Genomic DNA, 24,652 nt, shown 5'->3' with positions numbered 1-24,652 from the left:
CTTACCAACAATACGACAGACAGACCACACGGAAGGTCTGGTTTGCCTAATGATGACTGGCTTCCTAGTCTTGTCTATTTTTAACATGAAACAAAAGCTTTAGCGTCAAGCCCCAGACACTTTAACTGTAATATCTTTGTGAATGATTACTTTTGCCCAGTCACAATTAGGTAAGGGTTATTTAAAATAAATATCAATTAAAGGACAGTAAGAAAAGGTGATTTGTGTAAACCTTTTACATTTTTATTGCTTTTTAAACACAGAGAAGGCAGATTAATCAAAGAGACCAAAGCCCATATCTTCGTCGGACTCTTCTGATTCTTCTTTCTTCTCTTCCTTTTTCTCTTCCACTGCAAACAACAAGATGTTGTTTAATAAAAAGATAAGTACAGAGAATAGTTACCAGCGCTGAGATCCAACACAGCTAACCTTTTCCAACACTATTACAAATTTTTCATCCAACCTTGCAGAAGCTTAAATTTTCTTCTTTAAACTTCACTTAGAATGACAGATATATAAATATATACGTACCAGCAGCAGGCGCAGCCCCAGCACCTCCACCAGCGGCAGCTGCAGCAGGTGCCGCCACGGCACCGCCTGCTGGTACGGAGGCTAACTTAGAGAGGCCTGTGGAAGAAAAAAGTGATACACAACTGTTAGCCAGCTCCTGTGTATATCATCTTGACCTCTGCAGTTATTCTCAAAGATGGGCCTTTACCTGAGTTCACAACTTCATTGATGTCTTTACCATTGAGCTCACTAATGACCTGCAGAGAAGAGACAACTCAGCCACGGCACATTTTCAGAGGAAAAAAAAGGCTCAACGTTTTAGCAACAAACCTTATTTAAGCGTTCATCATCGGCCTCAATTCCCACGCTGTCCAGGATGGACTTGATGTCCTTGGCAGAAGGATTGGCGTTTCCACCGAGAACAGCCAGGAGGTAAGCGGCCACGTAACGCATTCTGTAGTGATAACAAAACAGAAGTGAAGAATCTGTGTGCCAAGTTACCAATGTAAATTGGAAAATTTCATTTCGAAAAGCATCTCAATATTCCGGTGTGTGTTACAGTTAGTCTTGATGGCCTGATGATTTTTTTACATTAAGTAATTAACAGGGAAAAATCATGAGATTAATTTATAATTAGATAACTTGAGTATAATGAGCATTGGTGCTGCTAATTATATTACTAAATAATTGTTTAATAGAAGATAAACAGGTAAAAATAACAACAATTTCAGAAAGCCTAAGTTTAGCTGTATGTCTTTTCTCTCAAAATAGGCCTGTAGTGGTTTGCTGCCCGTATGATCGACAAACGTGTATTTTATGCAGCACTAGCTGGTTAAAAATATGATAAATCATAGTCTTGCCAATATTCCTTTGAATGGAAGGCCAAAATACGTTGCATTAGCACCTTTCTTTTTTTTTTTAAAGTAGGAAAAAGTGATTTCTAAATTGTATTTTTATCGAGTAGTCTGAAATTCAGAAATACTCCAGGTTTGCCACTAGGGGGCCGGCACGCACCCTCGGTGAATTAATTTATAACTTTATTTAAGGACAACGATGAGTACTTTCATAAAGCAAAAAAACTCAAGTGTATAACTACTAGTAGTTCTACAAGAATATTTTGTTCTTTGGTGTTTTTAAGGTTATACTTTGAGTCTTTAAATATGTTCGGAGAACCCAGGTTTAGCAGTTTAGCTAACGTGTGGCTAATGTTTTACAAAGAAAAATACTAAACATTACACACGGACAAAAATCACCATACTAAATATGCAGGTCGCTGTTCGACTTTGTATTCAGTGCCAAGAACACATGGTGTAACAGCCTCTATGCTGGTGTAAACCATGTAAGCTGATACATCAGTTGGGACTGACAGAGGCAGCATGGCGCCCAGTGTTTGTCTGTAGCAGTCCTCCATTACTGACAGTAATTTAGTCAACAACGACACATTTGTAGTCGAATAAAATCAACCATCAAACACGGGCCACCTTAAAAAATCATAATGAGATACAAACTAACATCTATAATGTGACGGATATTTGGACTTACTTTTAAGTCTAAATAGACACGAAACGTCGGTCACGCTAGAAAATCCGGAAGAGGAAAAGAGGCGGTACCGGAGGTTGTATGAGATGGAGTGCGTCGATTTCATTGGTCTGCTTGATGACAGATGTATACGTCAGAGTCATTGTTGGACTTGGATTGTGGGTAATGTGGTACAGAATGAAATCAAGCGTCTCACTGACCAAATAAATCGGTAACAATTATTATCAGTTAAATATTAAATACACGCTGGTCTAAACTGAAGTTTCGGATCTAAAGACTAGTGTACATTTATTCTGGAAGTGTCCAACTGAGAACAATTTTTGGGAAAACTTTTGTGTTTTTATTATTGAAAATATTGCTGCAAGTATTTTCCATTGTGCAAACAACTTAGGTGGTTTATCTCCTAGAAAACAGCACACAGAAAATCCTTTTTGTGCACTGGATCCTTGGTATTATAATTTTACTACTATAATGGCCATATTTTACACCTATAAATGTAACTTTACAAGTAAGAAATCATTATTATTGATTTTTGGTGAAGAAGTCAAACAATTCATGTTTAATTCAATGGTACAGTTTTGGACCATTGAATGTATAGTATAGTATATATATATAGGTATATAGTAGTATCACCCTGGCATTCAAAGTTTAGTCTCATCTTTCTTTTTTATTAGTTAACTGAAATTAAGTTACATTTGTATTCGCTCCATTATAAGTTAATTTGATTTTATTTTTAACATGATTTACTGGAAACTTTTTATAGCAGAATGACACCTTTCATAAAAATACACTAAAAACATTCTATTGTTGTTATTATTATTCACTTTCCATGTAGAGATTGGATCGTAAATAAACTGGCTCTTAACAATTGAGTCACATATCCAAATTCAATATTTATGAGTAAATAGAAATCAATTATAAATATATATAAATAAAAATGTAAAATGATATCTAATAAAGTGCATCTAAATGTTAAGGAGTAAAGGAAAATGAGAATTAAACAGGAATTGGCACCTAAAAAGTTAGTCCTTTAAATTAGCTTTACAGCACTCTTTGAAGCATTTACACTGCATGTTTCAGTGTTCCAACTTTAAAACATATTAACATATTAATTAGCCCATAACAGAAAATAACATAGTTATAACAGTTGTCATTCATAAATCATAGCTGAAGTTAATTTTTTTTTTTATTACATAGTTAGTTTGGGGGGGGGGGGAACATGGTACAAATCATTGAAGTGCATGACAGTGAGACAGCTCATTCAATATGTTTACTTCCATCAAAAATGATCAGAAATAGTGCTCAGGTACTGGTAATATTACAAAAATTCTTTGCTAAAATGTAGACAAATTCTCTAGTGATCTTTTGTGTTTTAAACATTGCAGAAAATACACACAAAAAAAGACAAAATCAAGTAATCCTTTCATTGCAGCCTATAGTTCAGCCACCTGCTCCTGTCTGTCCTGCGTGAAGAGCCAATTGAACAAAAAGACCACCGAATCTGAAACAAACTCCACAATCGCATTCACGTTTGTCACGTACCAGATTTTATAGCCACACTCTCCAATAAAAATGACCAAAAAAGTGACCAAAAACCCAAGGAAGATGCGGTCCATGTAATAGTTTGCTTTATCTCTGAAGGTCCACTGCTCCCACGGTTTTGCAAACTGAGCTTCACGGTATTTGCTAAAGTGTAGCAAGGTATTATGTTCGTCATCCATCTCTTCTTCTGGAGCCTCCAGATCTTGTTCTTCGCCTTGTTCTTCTCCTTCTCTATGAGTGTCAGCCATCTTATAGTTGGTTGGACATGCAAAATTCTGTTGCTGCTTGAAAATGTTAAAAAAGCAAAAGTAAGAAATTATTTTGCAAACTGATGTAGTGATAGTGTTTTGTAGAAGCCTTAAATGTTTCTCTAAATATACATATGAATAGTCTTACCTTGAGAAGATTTCAGTTTCTGTATGATGAAGTCACGATAGACACTTCATACTTACACCATGCTTTTACCTCTCTACTGTAGATATTGTTAGGCCAGTCCTCACAGGGCTGTGTGGTGCAAAGGCAGTAAATGCCAGGTTGGTTATGCGGTACCTGCTTCTCTAAGATGAGTGCTGGGGATTAGACCACACTCAGCAGTTTCAAATCCCTCAGCGAGGATGAAGGTTAGAGATGGTAATATATAGTACATATTGACGTGTTTGTGATTGCGAGGCAGAGAAAGAGCGATAATTAAATACCTTTTTGAACCCCATTGTTTTAACACAAAGCCTGTTGTTCTGAGCATATCAAATGGACAATCATTTAATATTCTAAAAGGATTATACCGCTTTTATGTATTAAGTACTGAGTGGATGTAGTCCTGAGGTCAAACTGATGACGATGCAGAACTGATGCGGCTTTAGCAGAAGCTTTAGCCTTGGAGTTGGAATAAATCACTTGAGCATAATGCTCTGTTGTTAATTTCTTTAAATGCGCCAGAGCCTTTTCACCATTCTGCCACAGCTTGTGAAATATGGCCTCAACTATGTGAATTCGCTGAGGAAGTCCCTGCATCCTGTGATAAAGACTTACGGCTGAAAGGCTTTGATGTTGGCAGAGTTTTTGTCTCATTTGGTGTAGTGCCTGAATTGATTAATTTGCATTCAAGGCAGAGGCTTTTAATCTCAGCATATATTGAACTGTTTATGTGAAACCCAGAGAACAAACTGCACTCTGTATTGATATTATGCCAGTAAATCTCTTCACTCTTCTGACTGTGTTCATGTGACTCATCAAGCATCTAGTAAGTGGTTTTCCAAATTCAATCTTTGCAATGAATCTAATCTCATTTATAAGTCAGTCGACCACTTTGGCACATATTGCAATATTTCGCCCACTATGGAATGCCACTGGCTTTTGCACAAACATGGATAATGTCCTTGAAATATAATAACTTTGGCGATGTCTAAGACATACCTGCAACATCTCACTGAGTAGAATGTATTTTGTTAAAACAGGAAAGACATCTCTTGTTTCCACTTTGAAGCATTCTGAGCATGAAATATTTAATGTATGATTTATGGTGTTTATCTACAGCACATTACAATGATTTAAAAATTCAATATGAATCAGTAAGGAAAGAACTTAATAACAAAAACAAAACAAATCAAAAGTCAGACTGATGAAGATATAATTTTCTTTCCTCTCACTGCAACCTTGGTTTACTATAATGAAAGTCACAGAAATGTAAATGGTTAAGATATGGGTGTTTCCCAAGACTCAGTGAAGTGCTGTGTTATTCCAGCTAATGGGTTTATTTTCCTTATCAGTTCCATATATCATATAATCCCATTAGTACTGCTGATACACCATCACTGGAAGCCAAGAACACAGAAATATTGCAGTCCTTTTTATACACTTACATTCACTCTCTAACTTAGGACTACTGTGCTTGTAGGGTATGCGGTTGCTTCTACGGGTTTACATAACATGCAACGGCGAATGATCTGGATGAGTGTGGCACGGAAATGCTTCATCTTGAATGCATAAACCAGCGGGTTAAGAGCCGAGTTTACATGGGACATGAAAATCCCTACCTTTGAGGCTATCGGATTGATACAATTTGGGCAAAATAAAGTGATGCAGTTCATGATATGTATTGGGAGCCAGCACAAAGCAAAGAGAAACACCACCAAGGCCAACGATTTGGCTAGTTTCAGCTCCTTCCGGAAGTACTTGTCTCCATCACAGGTGGCCTCAGCACGGCGGTTAAGTTGCTTCCGTATGACCCTAAAGATCTCCACATACAGAGTGATCATTATCAGCAGTGGTGGTGCCACACAGACAAAGAAATTAAAGTATACCATATAGTCCATCCTTATAACAGCGGTGAATTGGCAGCAAATCTCACTGGAGTTGCTGCGGTTTATGGTATCCTGGTTATTCCAGCCAGTCATCGGAACCAATCCAGTGAGGAAGGAAAGAATCCAACAGAGACAACTTGCCATGAACGCTCGCCCATTAGTCACTATGATGCTGTACCTGAGCAGTATGATGAAAAAGAAAAGACAGGTTTCCGATTCACCTAAATGCACATATCAGTACTATAGTTATAGTGTTTCATTGGCCCAATGTCAGCCTTTGAGTTTTCACAACTGACACTTGACATCAGGATCCAACTGATATATAAAAATGTTGTGTGGTTTTTATATATCAGTTTTTATATAAAAATATATCACATTTTTTCATAAAAATGTTACCTCTGTCAGTTGTTTACATAGACAGGAACATTTTAATTTGCTTAAAAGCTTTTTGTTTGCATTAAATCTTGCAAAGATATATGGTGCTGTATATCAGTCATGAAGATGGAGAACCTAATTCACTCGATTGAGCACATATTAGGCTCTCTGACTCTAAAGACAATTAAAAAGAGATTGACACCATATGTTCTGCTAGTTCAAGTTCAAAAGACACATGCTATATAATGTGATATCGATTAAAAATGTTTGTGAAATACATTTATGCTTATAAATAGGATGAATATCGTACAGAATCTAGATCAGTGGAACACTAATTTGCATGATTAATTTTGGACAGGAAAGCTGCAATGGACTGGATCAGGCAGTTGTTATCATTCAAGGAGGATGCTGACATCAGTTTCCTATGGTGTTCTGCTATGAATATTGAGTTCTTCTTAATGTAAACAGATCATCATTTACTACATTGATACTGTAATTCTGAACATTCACTACTTTATTCCAATCAATTTATTTTTACTTTTTCAGATAAAACAAATAACAATAAAAAACAAACACGCAAACAACTGCTTTTAAAGCAGTTCCTCACCTGGTAGGAATTTTGACTCGCAGATATCTGTCGATGGCTATTGCCAGTAGGGAAAAGATGGAGCTCTGGGTGATCATCAGAATCAGGCAAGACAGGAAGAGGCATGTGTAGAACTGAGTGTAATATCCCACACTGATAACAATAGCTAGAGGGATGACCAAAAGTCCCACAGCGATGTCAGCCATGGCCAGAGACACAATGAAGCAGAAGGTTGCGCTGCGGAGAGCCCGGTTTTCATACACCACCAGCACCACCAGTACATTCCCCACCACAGAGGCCAGAGCAATAGTGGTCTCAATGGAGATGTACATCATATCCATGTGCTCGTGAGGTTGGACAGGACAGGAAGTCATTATTACACTTCACAGATCCCACTTATCTTAACTCATATTGTAAAAAAATACATTTAGTTCAGACTTCTTTCCATTTATCATTATGTATGTTCCTTACCTGACTGGAGGAATTTCCTATTTGCGCCATTTTCACAGTGAGTGGAGCTTATGCTCATGGTGGCATGGTGAAGAACTGAACCTCAGAATGTCATTCAAGCTCTGGACAGGACTGGATACCCTGCATCACCACTCTTCTACGTCCTCTACTCTCTCGCTCTCACCAACTCACTCTCTCACAAGTCATAAAATCAAGGGGAGGGACTTTGATTCCTGCAGCATCCTGCAGCAAGAGTTTCACTTGCATTAAGTGTGTATCTGTGTGACTGTGTGTGTTTGCGGTTTTTGAGAGGAACTGTGGTTTGTAATAACTGGCAGGAAATATTGTCATAAGGGCGTTAATAATAGTGAGCTTTAACCTCAAGATGGCTCTGCATTAGAACTCATTTTATCTTATCTTGTATAGTGGTAAAATCCTGCTTTTTCCAGTTGAGGCTCCTGTCAAAAATTAAGGGTCTTATGTCGAAACATACCTTGAAACATTAAGGCATGCTTTCATAATGTCTTGTCTCTATTGCTGCAGTGCAGTTTTTATCTGAATTAGCCACCCCTGTATTGCTCACCTAGAGCTAGTGCAAAAAAACTGCCACTCAGTATTTATCTGGTGCAAACAAGCGATCGCACATCACTCCAATTTTAGCTTTCCTTCACTGGCATCCAGTTTGTTCACAAATCCACTTTAAAATCCATTTATTTGTTTTAAAGCCTCGTAACAGTTCTGTATCTGTCTGAACTGCTGTACCCATATGTCACTCTCATTCTCTCACTCTCCAAATTTTGTTAAAAAAAACACAGTTTTACTCCCTGACCTTTGACCCAGTGAGAGATATTAACTGTTATTCTGAGATACTTTTTATGTACTATTTTATTGTTTAACTTCTACAGCTCTTTTGTTTTTCTGCATCTCTTACCCTTTCAGCTTTTTGGTCACCCCTCTTGTTGTTTTCTAAAAGTGCTTTATAAATGAAGTGGTACAATATGGTACTGTAAAATGATTTACATATATCAGCCTACAACCAAAGCTGAAGTGCTTTGTAGAATGTAATAAAAATCCTCTAAAAAGCACAGTTTGAAAATAGTACAAAAACAAAATGCCAAATGCAAAATTCAACAAACCTTATTCTATAAAAATATGCCTTTGCCTTTTAACTGAAAATATAAGAGAGTAGGAAAGTTTTACAGAAAATACTACTGCAGCAATGCCTGAAATGTCTTGTCTGTAGTTCTGGCTTTTCATGTGTTGGCACACTGGCATAAAGCCTACCTGGCATGCCTTTGACCCACTTTGGATCACGGTGTGGAGTGCTACATTATCAGCTTATTTTAGCCAGCTTAGCAAAGGGCATTCATAGACTGTATAGGTGGAAATTATTGCTAGCATATAAATAAATACGGACGATCTGACATCCCTGTGTTTGTATTGTTCCTACATCTTCATTGGTCCAGGATCAACATTGCAACTCACCAATGACATTGTCTGAGCATTCAGTTAGCATTAGTCACAAAGTTTGCTGACACAGAAATTATTACTAGTCAACATTAGTAACCGAAATCTGGCTAACAAGAAAACTAACTTGATAGTATATCTATTATACTGCAGAAATTAATAAAGAAAACACCTGGAATGCTTATCATTTGTTTCAAAAGAGAGTTTTATATAAACAAAGACACTTTGACAGGTCAAGTTCTCATACGTTGCTTATTTCACTTACAGATATAATTCTAATCAGTCTACTGCAAATACCTCTTAAGTTTAGAGCAGCTTAAATCTAAGAATGCACATTTATGTGGAAATAAACTAATAAACATTTAACTGTTTCAAGTTTAAATCACGAACTGCTTCCCAGGTCTTTCTTTTTGTCATTATTATGCACCAACATGAACTGCTTTTCTATAACATGAATTACCCACAGGTAGTAGAAAAAATCTTCATTTACTTATAAAGCTTAATTTAATTGTCCATCCAAGGATGCAAAGACTTTGGCAGCATTACTGAGTAAGCAATCACTGAGATGGTCTTTAGTTGTTTAAGGAAGCAGATTGAATGTCTGCCCATAAGTCTATTCAGTAAGATCACTTCACTTTAAAGAAAGCGATGACTCTGGATGTTGTTTTGGCCAATTGCCTAAGATCTCAGGCCTGAGTGTATGCATTAGGACATTTGTGAGAAAACACTGAATCAGACTTACAGGCCTCTGTCACTCCATAATCAATCTATACACATTATCAGTACTGAGGAAATAACCGTGAAGGTCAATACAGAGTACTGTAACATAGAACCCTGTTGTTGTTTATCCATATCCTTATGGCAGCTTGCTTGTTCCCTCTTTTGCTCGTGAAACAATCCAGTAAAGTAATATTAATCCTTAGTGACAATGTGGTTATTAAAAGTTAATGTAACATGCCTAAGAATGTATTTGTATTTGGTATTTGCTTCCATCATTTATTTATTCAATGTCATGGTTTTCTATCCCCGTCAAGTTGTCACACGTTGGTTTTACAGGCTTCTTTCTTCGCCTCACACCAAAAGATTGATTAGTATGTTGCCTTATTATTCATGCTGTCTCACATGAGGTACTATGAAAATAAAAAAGAGCCCCTCAAAACTGTGAATTGCACCACAGTAAGTAAGGCAGTTATTCTGTCATGTACATAAAAGTGCCCAGCCCATGTTGAACATACTAAAAATTTCTCTGTAGTGGCAATACATTTATCAAACATAGTAAATACTTGTTAAATTTCTTTGGGACAAAAATATTTTGTGTAATCTTTCACAGCTGTACAATAAAATCAGCCACCTGATTGTTCCACAACCTGCATTATGCACAAACCGTCATTACCTATAAACAGAAAAAATAAATTTGATTATGGCCTTGCAGGGATCCGCTTCCACATGTGCCATAGGGATTACATGACAGTAACACTTCTATTACCGGTATCAATCAACAAAATTATTCTCAACATCCTCATCAAGCATCCCGGTACAATGTAGAATTTATTTCACTCTGACATAATCATTTAGCTGGTGTCTCAATTTTGTCTGTATTAATTCATCGGTCTCAACAATTTTCCAAAAGGGTATATGTGTTAAAAACGAACTCTCCTTTCTATATGTCTAAACCATCTCAACCTCGGCTCTCTAACTTTGTCTCAAAACCACTCAAAACCAGAGCTGTCCCTCTGATATACTCATTTTAAATCCTGTCCATTCAGGTCACTCTCAATGAAAACCTTTAACACTCCCACCTGCAGATCTGCCTCCTGTCTTTCTGTTAGTGCCACTGTCTCCAAACCATACATCAGCTAATGAGTTTGAAGCACACACCACTAAGTTGGATTTTGCTGTAGATAATAAAGTCTGCAGCACTTGAGACTTGTAAATGAAAATTGAATTGCATTAAAATTGTTGTTTTGTACTCAGGTCTGGTCTGGGACCCAAAAAATGGCCCTGGCATTTATGGTCCAGGCCACTCACCATTATTGGTCAAAACAGCGCAGGTGGTCCAGTTAAATTTGTCCACATATTTGTGTAATTCCTCAATGCAATAGTAAAGCTGAGTACATGCAAAAAAAAAGAAAAGGGAAAACAAAATAAACAGGTCAAAGTAGCCAATCGTTTTACTTGTATCCTTGAATCTCTCCCTAATTATGTTCTTCCATTTATTTTCTTACAACCTTTCTCCATCTCTTTACTCTGTTGTTAGAACTGTTGTCCCTCCTCCTACACTGCTCCAGAGTCAGTGCCAGCAACAGCAGCCTCTTGTGACTGCAAGCGCTCATTACCAGTTGTGGCTAATATTACTGTTGACAGCAGCCCTGATAACTATCGTCACTAATTTGATACAATTTGCTGCATCTATTCTTAATTTTTTTTTTTCTCTTAGCTTTTTAGCGCCACTTTTTCAGTTTTGTTTGCCCATTTTCCCAACCACTTGTTCCACACTAAACTCTGTTCTACAGGGTGCATAAATGCACAGGCAAGGTACATGAAGGGTCAGTTGCCTAAAGAGATTTGATTGTGCAATCCAGTGTCAGTAATGAGAATGGACAAATGAGCTGCTGATATATGCCAGATTACCAGTCCAGCCTTTTTTTGTACTGAGTAGTGATGGGAATTCTGGCTCTTTTTAGAGAACCGGCTCTTCTGGCTCAGCTCACTAAAAAGAGCCGGATCATTTGGCTCCCAACCGGCTCTTCAGGTTGTTTTGTTGCTTTAATTAATTTATTATCAACAATAATATTAAATTATGCACAAAATGAATTACTAATGTAAAAAGATGTTGTTTTTTTACATATGTTTATTATATAAATATATATTTATATATATGAATTTATTATATAAGTCAATTTATTTATTCACTTCACATAAAATGTAAAAAAATAAATTATAAAATACAAAAAACAACTATTTACAATTCAACTTTTAACTATTTAAATTTTCAGCTTTTTCCTTTTAAACAAATTTAAAGTGAAACAACACAAAACACTGCAAACCACAACACAATGAAATCTATATTAAAATATGCAAAACAAAAAGAAGATGCCCGTTCTCCGTCATATAAGACTGGGATGGGATGGGATTTTTTTGGAAGAGTGTTTTCCTGCTTGGAATTGCATACATAGGATTCAGTGCATGAATAAACTTTCTGAATCCTTTATCATCCACAACTGAAAATAGTTGGAAATCAAGTGCGATCACTTTTGGCTGATCTTTATCAGTTGAGTTCTGTCTTGCTGGGGTGACAGACTTGCAAACAGACAGCAAAAACTGTCTAATAGAGCTCTGGGTTGGTTTAGGTGGTTGTGGTGGTATACTGCATGATACTGTCGATGCAGCAGCAGCAGCAACACTTGCATTAGATACACTAGCACCTTCATTAATATCACACTCAACTGACTGTGTTTTATCTTCCCATTGCACTGATGGGTGGACAGTTCTCAGGTGCCTGTGCAGGTTGTTTGTGGAGCTGGCTCTATATGATATCCTTTTCTTGCAGACTCTATACTCGCCTTTGTATTCTCAATAAAATTTAAATGGTTCTGGATTTTGCTTCTTTTCTTGGTGTCACTCATTTTCTTTACTATACCTTTCTAAAGTGACGATGTTGTCTCTTGTTGTTGCCCCTTGCTCTCTTTCTCTAACTCCTGCTCTGTTCCTGTGCTACCGTGAGTGTAATTACCACCCCTCCCCCCTCTGCTCAGCAAACACAAGGCTCGTGTGCAGCGTGAAGCGAAAAAAAAGTGAGAGAGAGAGGGTGAGAGAAAGAAAGGAAAACACTCACTTCCTTCATTTCAAAGAGCCGGCTCTAAGAGCCATTTCATTTGCGATCAACACATCTCTAGTACTGAGATTATGAGTTTGCAACTCATAGTCTGTGTTCCCATTTATCCCCTTTGACAGACTGGTGACCTGTCCAGGATGTACCCTGCCTTACAGCTGGGATACACTTCAATGCCCCATGACCCTGAACTAGAAAAGTGGCCACAAAAATGAACAGATGTCCCAAATAATTGGTCAGAGGTTAACAGTCCTGTAGTTACCACTTATGTTACCAGTTATCACTGTGGCCACTGTTGTTTCAAAGGGAGGAACAATAATTTATTCATTTCTTAGTTTGATTGTACACCTTAGGCTCTATGTAAAGGCTGCCAAAAAAAACAAACAAACATGGGTCGCTTCTGTTCCTCACTCCTCAGAGCACTGTTCTTCCCCTTTGCGCTCAGGCAAAGATACACATCTGCATTTGAAACCTGTAAAGAGTAAATACACTACAGAACCTGTTTATACACTCACTGTTTCTTATTTTTGGGAGACTTGAAGGATTGGTACAGACCAATGACAATAGTATTAATGGTGGATTAACCTGGTTACTGATTTCAAGAAAATTTTAGCTTGCTTTCAGGATTGTTGTTCCACACTAACACAAACTGGTAAGTTAGTTTTTATTTATGAAAAAGTTTAAGAGTTTACATTTTATTGTTAAATATTAGATTGTCTGTAGGTTATGTTTGTTTTGACTCCTAAGTCTTTCATGCAACTATTAGCAATATCGTTCGTTTAATCCGTCTCCTGACGTTTCGATGTGACACTAACTTAACTGTTCACAAATATTGTGGCATTTTATATATTTATATCTAAAGCAGAATGACAATTTATATTTTCTGCATTTTGGATATTTGGAAAATACAAGAAAAGTCTCATTTTGAAAGTAAGGCAGCTAATGTTATGCTAATGGCATTAGCAAGATGCTAGTTGTACTTATTTCCAACTCTGAAAAATACTAATTAATGCAGAACACAAGAGACAACCTATGGGTCTAGAATCTGCTTTATACCCTACCTTGAATGTACAATATTGTTTTCTTGGGGCGGGCTTTGTTTTTATATTTTTAAAGTTGAGGTATAGTTTAACCCAGATCAAAACTGTTGATATGCTGGTTCTTCATTGGATTACAAGCAATGTTATTTTATCTGACAGTCAAGCAGTATTTTAGTTTCTAAGAAAAGGCAAACTGTAATATGAAATATTAAACGTGAATCTAAATATGTTAATAAATTGAGCAGAGTAGTATTTTGAAGTTTCTGAATGTGTTCCCATTCGTTGTCGCGTCGGGTCCTTTGTTCACACCCTCAATCTGGCCTCTGTGTTCTGTTTCTAACTCAGTTTCTAGCTGTAACTCAGTTTCTAGCTGTCTCAGTTCAGGTTTTGTTTTGATCAATGCCAGCAATAAAACTGTGGTTTTTGAGCTTAAGTTTCACTTCCACGATTCTGCTTATGTGTCCTACTTTCCTGCCTGCTGTACACAGATCAGTGTGCAGTGACAGTTTTGTGCTCAGCCATTAAAGACGTGCATTATTATTTATGTTAAATGAACATTGATGGAAATGTGTTTAGAATTGTTTCAGAGCACATGCGTTGATTTCTCCAGAATCCTTTTTGTTGCTAATGCAGTGCTTCACAAGTCGATGATTGCCATTCAATATGATTTTAAGGCCTTTCGAGTTCTCTGGATTCATTAAATCTTTAATGATATAATGCATCATAGATGATAAGCTCCTCCTGGGATAGTGACGCAGCTGCCCCTCTGTTGGTCTTCCTTGGTCTCTTGTGTTCTGGGGGCCTCTGGACGTCTGGAGTTTTGATCTCCTCCATACTTGCTTCATGCCCTGGAGGACGGGGCAGTGGCCCCCCACACCCTCTAGCAGATCATTACATGAAGGAACCTTTTAAAAAAACAAGCGCGTCCATGCTCACAGGTGTACACACAGGTGATCACACACAAACTACACCCTTTTTGGCTCTTACCTCAAAGCACACTGTGCGCTGTCGATCTTACGTGCTGCACAATAATGTTTAATATTTAGTATTTACTGTCATATTCCCATAGATCATTGTGATGTTGTTTATTACTCTCGTTTTCTTCTGCTTGCTTTCTTCTTTCTTTCTCAACAGGTGATCCAGGTGATCGATATATGTATTTTTGTCTGCTTATTCTGTTGGTTTTGGTTTTTGCCCTTTTTCCCGTCCCTCTTCCCCGCTGTTTTCTTTCCCTCTTTCTTTCTCCCTTTCCTTCCCCAGTCAAGTCTGTCCCGTATTCAGCAAGTGAAAATAAAATAAACAATAAAAGGTGAATCAAATGGACCATTACGGCAAGGCTGGGATGGTCCATTTGGTAAAGTAAATCCGTTGGGCATCTTTCTTCGCCTTTAGACAATAATTCTGATGGCAAAAGAACCAAACGGGAAAGGTTAAAAAAAAAAAAAAAAAAAAAAAAAAAAAAAAAAATAGATGATAAGCTCCTGAAAATCTTTGCTTAAAAAAAAATTAGAACGTTTATTATTAAACTGTGGAACTATTTAGTCTTTCCAAAGTGAAATCATGATCACTTTTATTTAGTCTAAGCCTCTCTGGCATGTTCATGTTAAACTGAACAATGTTTTATCAATGCTCGCAGCTTGTAGGCAAGTAAATGAAAGACGTTTTCCATCCTTATTTCTTAATTAGCTACTGCGGTGTTTATTGAAACAATGTGCAAGCAGCAGCATTATAGTGCAATAGTAGAGACACATCAGTATAGGTGAAATGGTATGAGTCAAAGGTAGCCTAGGTCGAGTGCTTTCCTTGGACATTTTAAATAGAAGTATAACATTAATGCTTAATGCTTTAGTTTTGCAAATAAATTCACCTGGTCACTTGTCAGGAGCTGCATGATATCATCACATAATAAAACTGAGGGTTGTTGAAGTAGCTCACTTTTTAAGCATCAAATCATTATTTGAGACTCCCTTGTTGCTGTTACTTTCAGACAAGCCCTGATGACGAGGCTTGTCTCGTTGTGCACACTTACTAGGGAGCACAAAAGCATGGTGTTGCTATAGCAATATGGCACTTGCATGTTACATAATATTTATATTGGTATTTTCATGGACAGAATGATATTGATAAGATAAGATAAGATAAGATAAGATAACCTTTATTAGTCCCACACGTGGGAAATTTGTTTTGTCACAGCAGGAAGTGGACAGTGCAAAAGTTATATAGCAAAATTAGAATACAATAGAATAGAAATAAGAATACTGTACACAACTGTAAAGAATAGAATAGAATAAAATAAAATAAAATACTATATACAGTAGAATAAATAGAATAAAATATACAATAGGATAAAAATAGAATACAAATGCTATATACAACTGAGTAAAAAATACAACTTTTTCAGAAAAAGAGTATTGCACTTAGTGTTATTGCACATGTGTGTGTTAGATCAGTTGAAGTCTTTGTTGTGGAGTCTGACAGCAGTGGGGAGGAAAGACCTGCGAAATCTCTCCGTCCCACACCGTGGGTGCCGTAGCCTGCCACTGAAGGAGCTGCTCAGTGCTGTCACAGTCTCATGCATGGGGTGGGAGATGTTGTCCATCAGGGATGACAGCTTAGCCACCATTCTCCTGTCACTCACCACCTCCACTGGGTCCAGAGGGCATCCCAGAACAGAGCTGGCCCTTCTGATCAGCCTGTTCAGTCTCTTCCTGTCCCTGGCAGAGATGCTGCCACCCCAGCAGACCACACCGTAAAAGATGGCTGAGGCCACCACAGAATCATAGAAGGTCTTCAGGAGTGGGCCCTCTACTCCAAACGACCTGAGCCTCCGCAGCAGGTACAGCCTGCTCTGCCCTTTCCTGTAGAGGGCGTCTGAGTTATGAGTCCAGTCCAGTTTGTTGTTCAGATGAACACCAAGGTACCTGTAGCTGTCCACAGCCTCAATGTCCATACCTTGGATGTTCAGTGGTTGCGGTGGAGGATGTTTGTGCCTGCGGAAGTCTACCACCAGCTCCTTGGTTTTACTGGCGTTGATCTGGAGGTAGTTCAGCTGGCAACAGTCCACAAAGTCTTGAGTCAGTCCTCTGTACTCCTTGTCGTCCCCATCAGTGATGAGGCTGGCTATTGCAGAGTCATCAGAGAACTTCTGCAGGAAGCACTGGATGGAGTTGTGGGAGAAGTCTGCAGTGTAGATGGTGAAGAGGAACGGAGCCAGAACCTTTCCCTGTGGGGCCCCCGTACTGCAGACGACCCTGTCCGACACACAGCCCTGAGTCCTCACATACTGTGGTCGGGCGGTGAGGTAGTCCAGTATCCATGCTGTGAGGTGATGGTCCACTCCTGAGTTCTCCAGCTTGTCCTTCAGGACCGTGGGAAGAATAGTGTTGAAGGCACTGGAGAAATCAAAGAACATGATTCTCACAGTGCTCCCAGCGGTCTCCAGGTGAGCGAGGGAACGATGTAGGAGGTGAATGACGGCATCATCCGCTCCAATGCCAGGCTGGTAGGCAAACTGAAGTGGGTCCAGTGATGAGCTCACCAGGTGCCGAAGCTGAGCCAGGACCAGCCGCTCCAGGGTCTTCATCAGGTGGGATGTTAGAACCACCGGCCTGTAGCTGTTGAGGTCCTTGGGGCGTGAAGTCTTTGGCACTGGTACAACACAGGAGGTTTTCCAGAGCTGTGGGACTCTCCCCAGCCTCAGGCTCAGGTTGAAGAGGTGCTCCATCACCCCACACAGTTGGTCCGCGCAGGACCTGACGATCCTTGAGCTGATGCCATCTGGACCCACTGCTTTCTTGGCTTTAATCCTCCTCAGTTCCCTCCTAACCTGGGTGGTTGAGAGAGACAGGCTGGAACCTTGTGTTGAGTGTGTATTGCATTGTATTGCATGACCCTAATAACTGGTGCAATGAACATGGTACATTTAGATAACTGGTACACTGGTTATGGCGGTTTAGAGTAAACTAAAGAACCCCTTCTGCACTTTAAAATGCTGTGGCTTTATGTGTTATATTATAACCACATACTTGCAGCAGAGAGAGAATGACTCACTTCCCAAAACAAGCTGGGAATGGACCTGTTGTTTTTTGTTTTTTTATAACTGTCAGCATGCATGCTCCCAGTATACATAGTTTCTTATACTGCATTTTTGTAATTTAAATAAATTGTTTTTAGTACAGATCTGTTTCACTGATAAAAATTAGTACTAATACTTCACATTATGCAATTTTTAAGCATACTGGCCAATACCAGTCAGCAACTCTCCTGTCAGCTTAGGGGAGAGTTGTTGTAAAATCACATATATGGCAAACCTTATTTATGGTCTGATTAAGGGTTGGTCACCTTACCCATTCAGGCTCTAGAATTGTATTTTCAAAACAAGGACTCCCTAACAGAGTGACAAAATGTTTATATTGCTATATTTTGCTAAACCTGTCATTTATCTAATATAACATAAAGCTGCTTCTTTAAACTTATAGTAATGATTAGCAAATGTTTTTAGTATAATTAGGCCAAGATGTTATCAGGATATATCTAATTTCCTCTCAACAGGAAGACTATAAGGGTTCTTTTTTTAAACTGTTTTTCTAAACCACATAGTGCAACATGCCTACAGTTTGATTTCTTTTTCTTTATTGTTAGGCCAGAAAAATATAAAAGTTAGATGCAACCAGACATTGGTTAAGACATGCATCATGAAAATCATGCAAAACCTTCGTGTGTGGTCAAATGTCAAGAAAAAAAAGCCTCATGAAAAGTTAAAAAAAAAACTTCCTCAAATGTTTCACCGGAAGGAGATGTGGTGATAAGTAGTGTTTTTGCACACAATGCAGCTGCACCATTAACCTGCACACATCAACCAGACTGGACGCACAATGAAGGAGGAAGACATGATTTATACTGTGGTGGAAGTGCTCATTGCTGTTAGTTGCTGTCTGGGTAACATGCTGGTTATTTTGGCCCTTTGGATCAGTAGAAACATTCAGCAGACGACCTTCTGCCTTATTGTCTCGCTGGCTGTGGCTGATTTTCTGGTAGGTTGTGTGGCAATACCATTGGCTGTAGTGGTGGATGGACGAATGAAGACTTCATTCAAGACCTGTCTCTTCATCAGCTGTGTGGTCATCCTGCTGACTTTCGTCTCAGTTCTGTGCCTTGCAGCTATTGCTGTAGATCGTTTCCTTCGGGTGTGTATCCCTATCAGGTAGGATGGCCTAGATAACCATATCTTTGTATTATAAGCATTCATCATACTAATAACTTTATGAATATTATTTTTAATTACACTTTTGTTTTTTAAAACAGGTATTAAACTAATAGTAATTTTTTGCTCATAGGTACAAAAGGACTGTAACACACAGACTGTCTTGTTGTGTGGTAGCAGCATGTTGGCTTGCTGCTGTTCCTCTCAGCTTTACTCCCATGTTTGGATGGCACAAGAATGAAACTTTCAGTATTACAACCTGCAGGTTTATAGATGTCATCCCAATGTCATACCTGGTTTATTTCAACTTTTTTCTCTGCTCATTGACGCCTCTGTTGGTAATGACTGTGTTATACATCTATGTCTTTTGCACAATCAGAAGAAACCTTCGAGACAAACCAGGGAGCCATGCCCGAAATTCGTACAACTACTTAAGGAAAGAGAAACAGCTGGCAGGATCTCTGTTTCTGGTACTGGCCTTGTTTGGCCTGTCCTGGCTCCCTCTCCACATAATGAACTGTATTCAGTACTTTGGAAATATTGAGGTACCAAAACAAGCTTTTAATGTTGGGATTGTGCTCTCTCATGCTAACTCAGCTGTCAACCCAGTTGTCTATGCATTCAAAATACAAAAAATCAAAAGAGCATATCTAAAGATCTGGAAAGAGTGCATTTCATGTGCAACAGAAAAGCAGGAATCACAGATAAGCCAGACAACAGACAAGTCCAGCAGTAACAATGACAGTCTGGCCAAAAATGAATGAAGGCTGACTTCCTTGTTTATTTCTATTTTATTAGGGATCAAATTTGATTGGCTTTTGAAATGTATGTATTAAAACCAGTGACTTGATGATTACCTTGGTGTGTGTCAGGCCTAGAACCAAATATTATATTATTTAGATACTCATATGTTTGCTAGGTATTCAGTTTTAAATTTTCATCCATCCATCTATTCTCTTATCCAATTCAGGGTCACAAGATCCCAGCTGTTATAGGGAAAGGGGTGGGAGTGCCCCCTGGACAGGTTGCCAGTCTGTCACTGGGCACACTAAATGTTAGTTTCTTTTAAATGTGGAAATCCATTCCATCTCAGCTTACATCCCTGGAGTCCATGTCATTTAAACTAGTAATGATGCCGCTTCAGTTCACTTCATTAAGGCCAATTAGGGGACTAAAAATTTTTTAATGTAGCAGTTTCACTATCTAGCCATAGCTTTAAATATTTGCTGTAGCTTACTGCTGAAGGTATGGCATGCAAATAGTTTTTTTAGAGATAGCCCTACTGTGTACTGATGTAAAGCATGTGTTTCTGTCTATATTGTGAAAACTGTTGCAGAAGAAAAGACCTACTTCCTCTTGTTTTTAAAGTTAAGTTTTTAGATAAAGTTTCATATCATTCTTTCTCTGTTTCTGTTCAAGTTCTAGATCGTCATATGTTGATATGAACACTCTCCATTAATATCAACAGACAGTGTATTCTGTTCGGAAATTATATTCACTGTTCTTTAAAGTGTGTGTGAATGTGTGTGTGAATGGGTGGATGACTGAATGTGTAAAGCACTTTGGGGTCCTTGGGGACTAGTAAAGCGCTATACAAATACAGGCCAGTTACCATTTACCATTTAAAGTGGTAGTTAAAGTTAAATAAAATGGAATTATGTAGGGGTAATTGATGCTGTAGTTCTGACCTTTATTAAACTAAAAAAAAAAAGAACTTTAAAAACAAAACAAAAAAAAAGAAACAAATACTTCCCCATTCATTGTAACTGATAATGGATAAAAAATGTGGCTGAGAAGCTTGACATTTTGTTGGTTTGGTGGGGCCTATAAAAAAAAAAAATAAAGATACATTTAAATTCATAATTTGTTGGACAAAGATGCTGTTTTTGTAGTTTTTTTTCTTCCCCGTACACCACTACAGTGGTGTATATTTTATTACTTGGAAATCTAGAACCCATCAATAAATGCTGTATTTCCTTCTCTGAGACACTCTACTGAGGCCTCCACTGCAGCCACCTTTAGCTAGTAATGTATCTTCATACATTCAGTTTTATCTTCATTAATTAAAAAGCTTACTTTATTGGGTTGCGATCAAGTCACTGACTTCGGAATTGAAGAATGCCATTTCTTTGCCTTAAGAAACTCCTGGGTTGCGTTTGCAGTATGCTTTGAGAAATTATCCATTTGCACTGTGAAGCGCTGTCCAATCAGTTTTGCAGTAATTTGCTGAGCAGAGTATAGCTTTTTAGAGTGTGTAATTCATCATGTTATGTCTGTCAGCACTCACATCTTCAGTAAACACTAGTGGCCCAGTTTCACTGGCAGCCATACGTTCCCATGCCACAACATTGACTCCACCACATCTTTGGATCATGAGCTGTTTCTCTATTCTGCCATACATCTTTTTGATACAAGTTAATCTTATTTTTATCTTTCCCAAGAATTTTTCCAGAACAGTTCAGGCTCTTTTAGATGTTTTCTGACAAGGTTTAATCTAGTCTTATCTTTCTTGAGTGTACCCAGTGGTTTGTACCTTGTTGTAGAAACTGTATTTCAGAGGGCATCTCTTTATTCTAGACCTTGATAATGATAAGGCTTGGCAGTAAAATATCCAATTCATTAAAATGAAATGAAAATGGGGGAAATGGATATAAATGGCTGCAACTCTTAAGCCACTGATGTTTCATTTTCGTGAAACCCCTTGAATTTAAAGTTTTAGTGGTGTAGAGAAAACTACAAAAAACTATATATATATATGTATATATATATATATACATATATATATATTTCAACCATCAGGACTTAATCAAAAAATGCTGAGTTTAAGGAAAAAATTCAACCTACAAACTTTTAATTTTATTATAAATTTTATTATAGTAACTGATTTTGGATATTGTTTTCAAATGTGTTTATTTAGAAAGGTTTCCTTTAGGCAGGCATTTACATTGACATGTACATGTTTCTATAAAAAAATACAAGCCAGTAAAGACAGGGATTTAAAAAACAGAGGGGTACATACATGCATAACTCAGACTACCTTCCCCTTAGCCCTCAGATGCAGACCCCGAATACTGATTTTGGATAATAAATGTAATGAAAACAACTTCAGACAATCAGTACGATTATTTTATATGTATCACTGTGTAAATTACTGTACATTAAAACTCATCAGACTCAACTGATTCATGACTCAACTCTGACTCAACTCAGTATCGATATTCTTGGCAGTACTCTTCTCTTTGAGTGTATAGTACAGATCTATTCTATACAAACTTCCCTTATATCTTTGCAAACATATTTTAAAGAACTTGAAAAAAATTATAGCTTAGAAGGCAAACATGGGAACCAGAGCTTCAAGTTCTTCTTTTTTATGTATAGGTCTTGTATCTTTGGTTACTTTGTGGTTAGTTGCGATATTATACAGAATTTCTTTTTTCAGTTTACCCATCTGCTAACCTAATGTTGCATAGTTCTGCCACTAAGTTGCGAAATGCAAATTTTTGAAACCCAGTGGGTCATTGAGTACTCTGTTCATGTAAAACTTTTACTGTGATCTTTCTGACAGTATTAATATCAACGTAATACAAATTCCCTAATGTGACACTGGATAGTAAATACTTGTGGATTTACATATTCTGTCAAAGAAATTGTTTTACAAATCTGAAGTGATACTGGAGATTAGATGGCTAACATTTGCTCAATGAAATGCATTCTTTAAGCTATAAATTTTGTCATTGAATTATATTGCAGCTCATTTAAAAATTAACTTGTCAAGTGAAATTATGCCTGTTTTTTATTCTGTAAATCTGTTATTACTATATCAGATATATACAATGCAGGTTACAATACAATACAGGTCCCAAAGTTAAGATCATTTGTGGAGCTATGATAGTCTTTTTGCCACAAGATGGCATCAGAGTGGCTCCTTCATCACTTAGGTCAGTGAGGAAATGTCATTCCAAGCACTTATTGTACCTCTCAAGGAAGGTAATAGGCTGTATAGTTATCACCTGAATAGGATTGAGTCCATCCCACAAACTATACAACCTACTACCTCACCTTGCTAGGCTCAACTTCAAACCCAAATGAAAAGCCTTAATAACAAGGCTTTGGTCAGTATACACCAATTAGAAAGGGTAGACAGGTTCTACTGTTCGATTACATAATTAAGTGACAGTCTTTCTTTTGACTGCAGTTGTCTTTAAACAGGTGTGGGTAGATTATTTGTATTTTCATTAGTGATGCGTTCCTTTATCCAGGGAGCTTCTCGTGCATATAAGATTTGGCATCTCCGCAGATTAACCTGTTTCCTTAGGAAAGACAGTAGATTGTATAGTTATCTCAAAAGGAGGACGTAAACCCCACAACTATTCAATCTACTACCTCAACCTTAAGGACAGATAGTTTTTCACGTAGCAGTAGAAAATGTGTCAGTCAGACTGTGAGACAAAGAGAAAAAACACACGTTTTTAGATATCAGTATTCACCTTGGAAAAACAGTTGCTGAAATATTTTAGTGTTGTTTCTTCAGTTTTAGACTGACAACACACTGTAGACCACATCGATTAAATACACTGATACCACAAAATGATGTAGGATGGTAGTAGATTTACCAAGAATTACTTTCTAGTTGTAGTTTCATTTCCACATTCCACTGAGCTCTAAAATTAAGGCCTAGTTCATCATAGAGCTGCTGTGTTTGTGTAACTGATATCCTGTATCTGACTACTGGCTCTGGACATATGAAATATATTTGACAAGAGTTAAAGACTGAAATGTGACATGTGACATGTTACCCTGTAACAACCAAAAATTAAAGTTAAGTTAAAAAATAGCACATAAAGTAAGACAAAAGTTTCTAATAATTTGTCCATAATTCAAGACAACTAGAAAAAAAGTTCAGTTTAATCATGTCTTTTTTTATAGTTTGCTTCCCTCCATCTCTACAACCAGAAAGTAATGCATAGCAAAGGAAGAAAAATGGCTGTACCTCAGCCATTTTAGGGAGCTGTTTGGCACACATCCTCAACATCTGTGGAGCAACCTGTTAACTGTCTCCTCCTTGCAATTCTGGTCTATAGAAAACATAGACCTCTGCAAATACTGTTGTGGAAAATACTAAGAGTAATGTAAAGTAATTGCTTTACTAGCACCCCACATGCATAATGTTTTTTGTTTTTGTGTGTTTGTGTGTGTGGGGGGGGGGATACGGAAGGTTTGACTTCTCAAAATGGCCCTTTTTGCTCAGTGTGACAGCCAATTTAAAACCACTGAGAAAGAAGTTTGTTTACTGTGCCAGCCGGAGTCTGGGACACAAGCTGGGTGGAGCTGTCCAAGTCCAGACAGAACCATGCTTTGGTCGAAACAGCTCAGCCCAGGCAGTGTTGTGGTAGATGACCAGACTGTGCAAAGGCTGGAACATTTTGCATAAATTTGCATGTGAACGGTGGCTGCTCGTTAACATTCTGAATTCCTCTTTGGCCCAATTAATGTCAACAGTGATTGAAATGTTTTGGCAGTCTGTGTGGCTGTGGTGACAGGGCATGCTCACTGGGGCTTGAGAGAGTGAGTGGCATTAACTGAGATGATGAATTAATCACATGTTTAATGGTACCAGATTCTTCTAACTGGCTGGCCAATGCAGAGGGGATGGAGAGAAAGCAAGAACAAATCAAATTTGTGTTGTGACCAACTATCACTACACGATTCACTAATAATTAATTGGTAGGTTTAACACCTGTTTACAGCAATAATATAACTTGCACCATTTCTTCCATTCAGTCAGCATGAAAAGCTAGCACCCCACCT

The 24,652-nt window shown here is 37.8% G+C and overlaps 3 protein-coding genes across 3 annotated transcripts; 1 reads left to right on the top strand and 2 right to left on the bottom strand.

Annotated features, from left to right (window-relative positions):
* Nucleotides 1-218: 218 nt before the first annotated feature.
* rplp2 (ribosomal protein, large P2) lies at nucleotides 219-2,180 on the bottom strand. Its single transcript, XM_031736668.2, has 5 exons — nucleotides 2,053-2,180; nucleotides 841-964; nucleotides 719-767; nucleotides 532-627; nucleotides 219-350 (listed from the first exon to the last, which is right to left on the bottom strand). The coding sequence occupies exons 2-5, from the start codon at nucleotides 961-963 to the stop codon at nucleotides 274-276; spliced, it is 345 nt and encodes a 114-aa protein (XP_031592528.1). The 5' UTR covers nucleotide 964; nucleotides 2,053-2,180; the 3' UTR covers nucleotides 219-273.
* Nucleotides 2,181-5,401: 3,221 nt separating this feature from the next.
* On the bottom strand, nucleotides 5,402-7,454 carry LOC116317772 (adenosine receptor A1). The gene is made up of 3 exons (XM_031736639.2): nucleotides 7,324-7,454; nucleotides 6,874-7,196; nucleotides 5,402-6,069 (listed from the first exon to the last, which is right to left on the bottom strand). The coding sequence occupies exons 1-3, from the start codon at nucleotides 7,351-7,353 to the stop codon at nucleotides 5,460-5,462; spliced, it is 963 nt and encodes a 320-aa protein (XP_031592499.2). The 5' UTR covers nucleotides 7,354-7,454; the 3' UTR covers nucleotides 5,402-5,459.
* Nucleotides 7,455-17,445: 9,991 nt separating this feature from the next.
* Nucleotides 17,446-19,645, top strand: LOC116317791 (adenosine receptor A1-like). Its single transcript, XM_031736663.2, has 2 exons — nucleotides 17,446-18,844; nucleotides 18,978-19,645. The coding sequence occupies exons 1-2, from the start codon at nucleotides 18,516-18,518 to the stop codon at nucleotides 19,606-19,608; spliced, it is 960 nt and encodes a 319-aa protein (XP_031592523.1). The 5' UTR covers nucleotides 17,446-18,515; the 3' UTR covers nucleotides 19,609-19,645.
* Nucleotides 19,646-24,652: the final 5,007 nt, after the last annotated feature.

Source organism: Oreochromis aureus, linkage group 5 (assembly GCF_013358895.1).
Source record: "Oreochromis aureus strain Israel breed Guangdong linkage group 5, ZZ_aureus, whole genome shotgun sequence".
Taxonomy (NCBI): Eukaryota; Metazoa; Chordata; class Actinopteri; order Cichliformes; family Cichlidae; genus Oreochromis; species Oreochromis aureus.
Note: the sequence above shows the minus strand (reverse complement) of the source record. Positions and strands in the feature narration are given on the sequence as shown.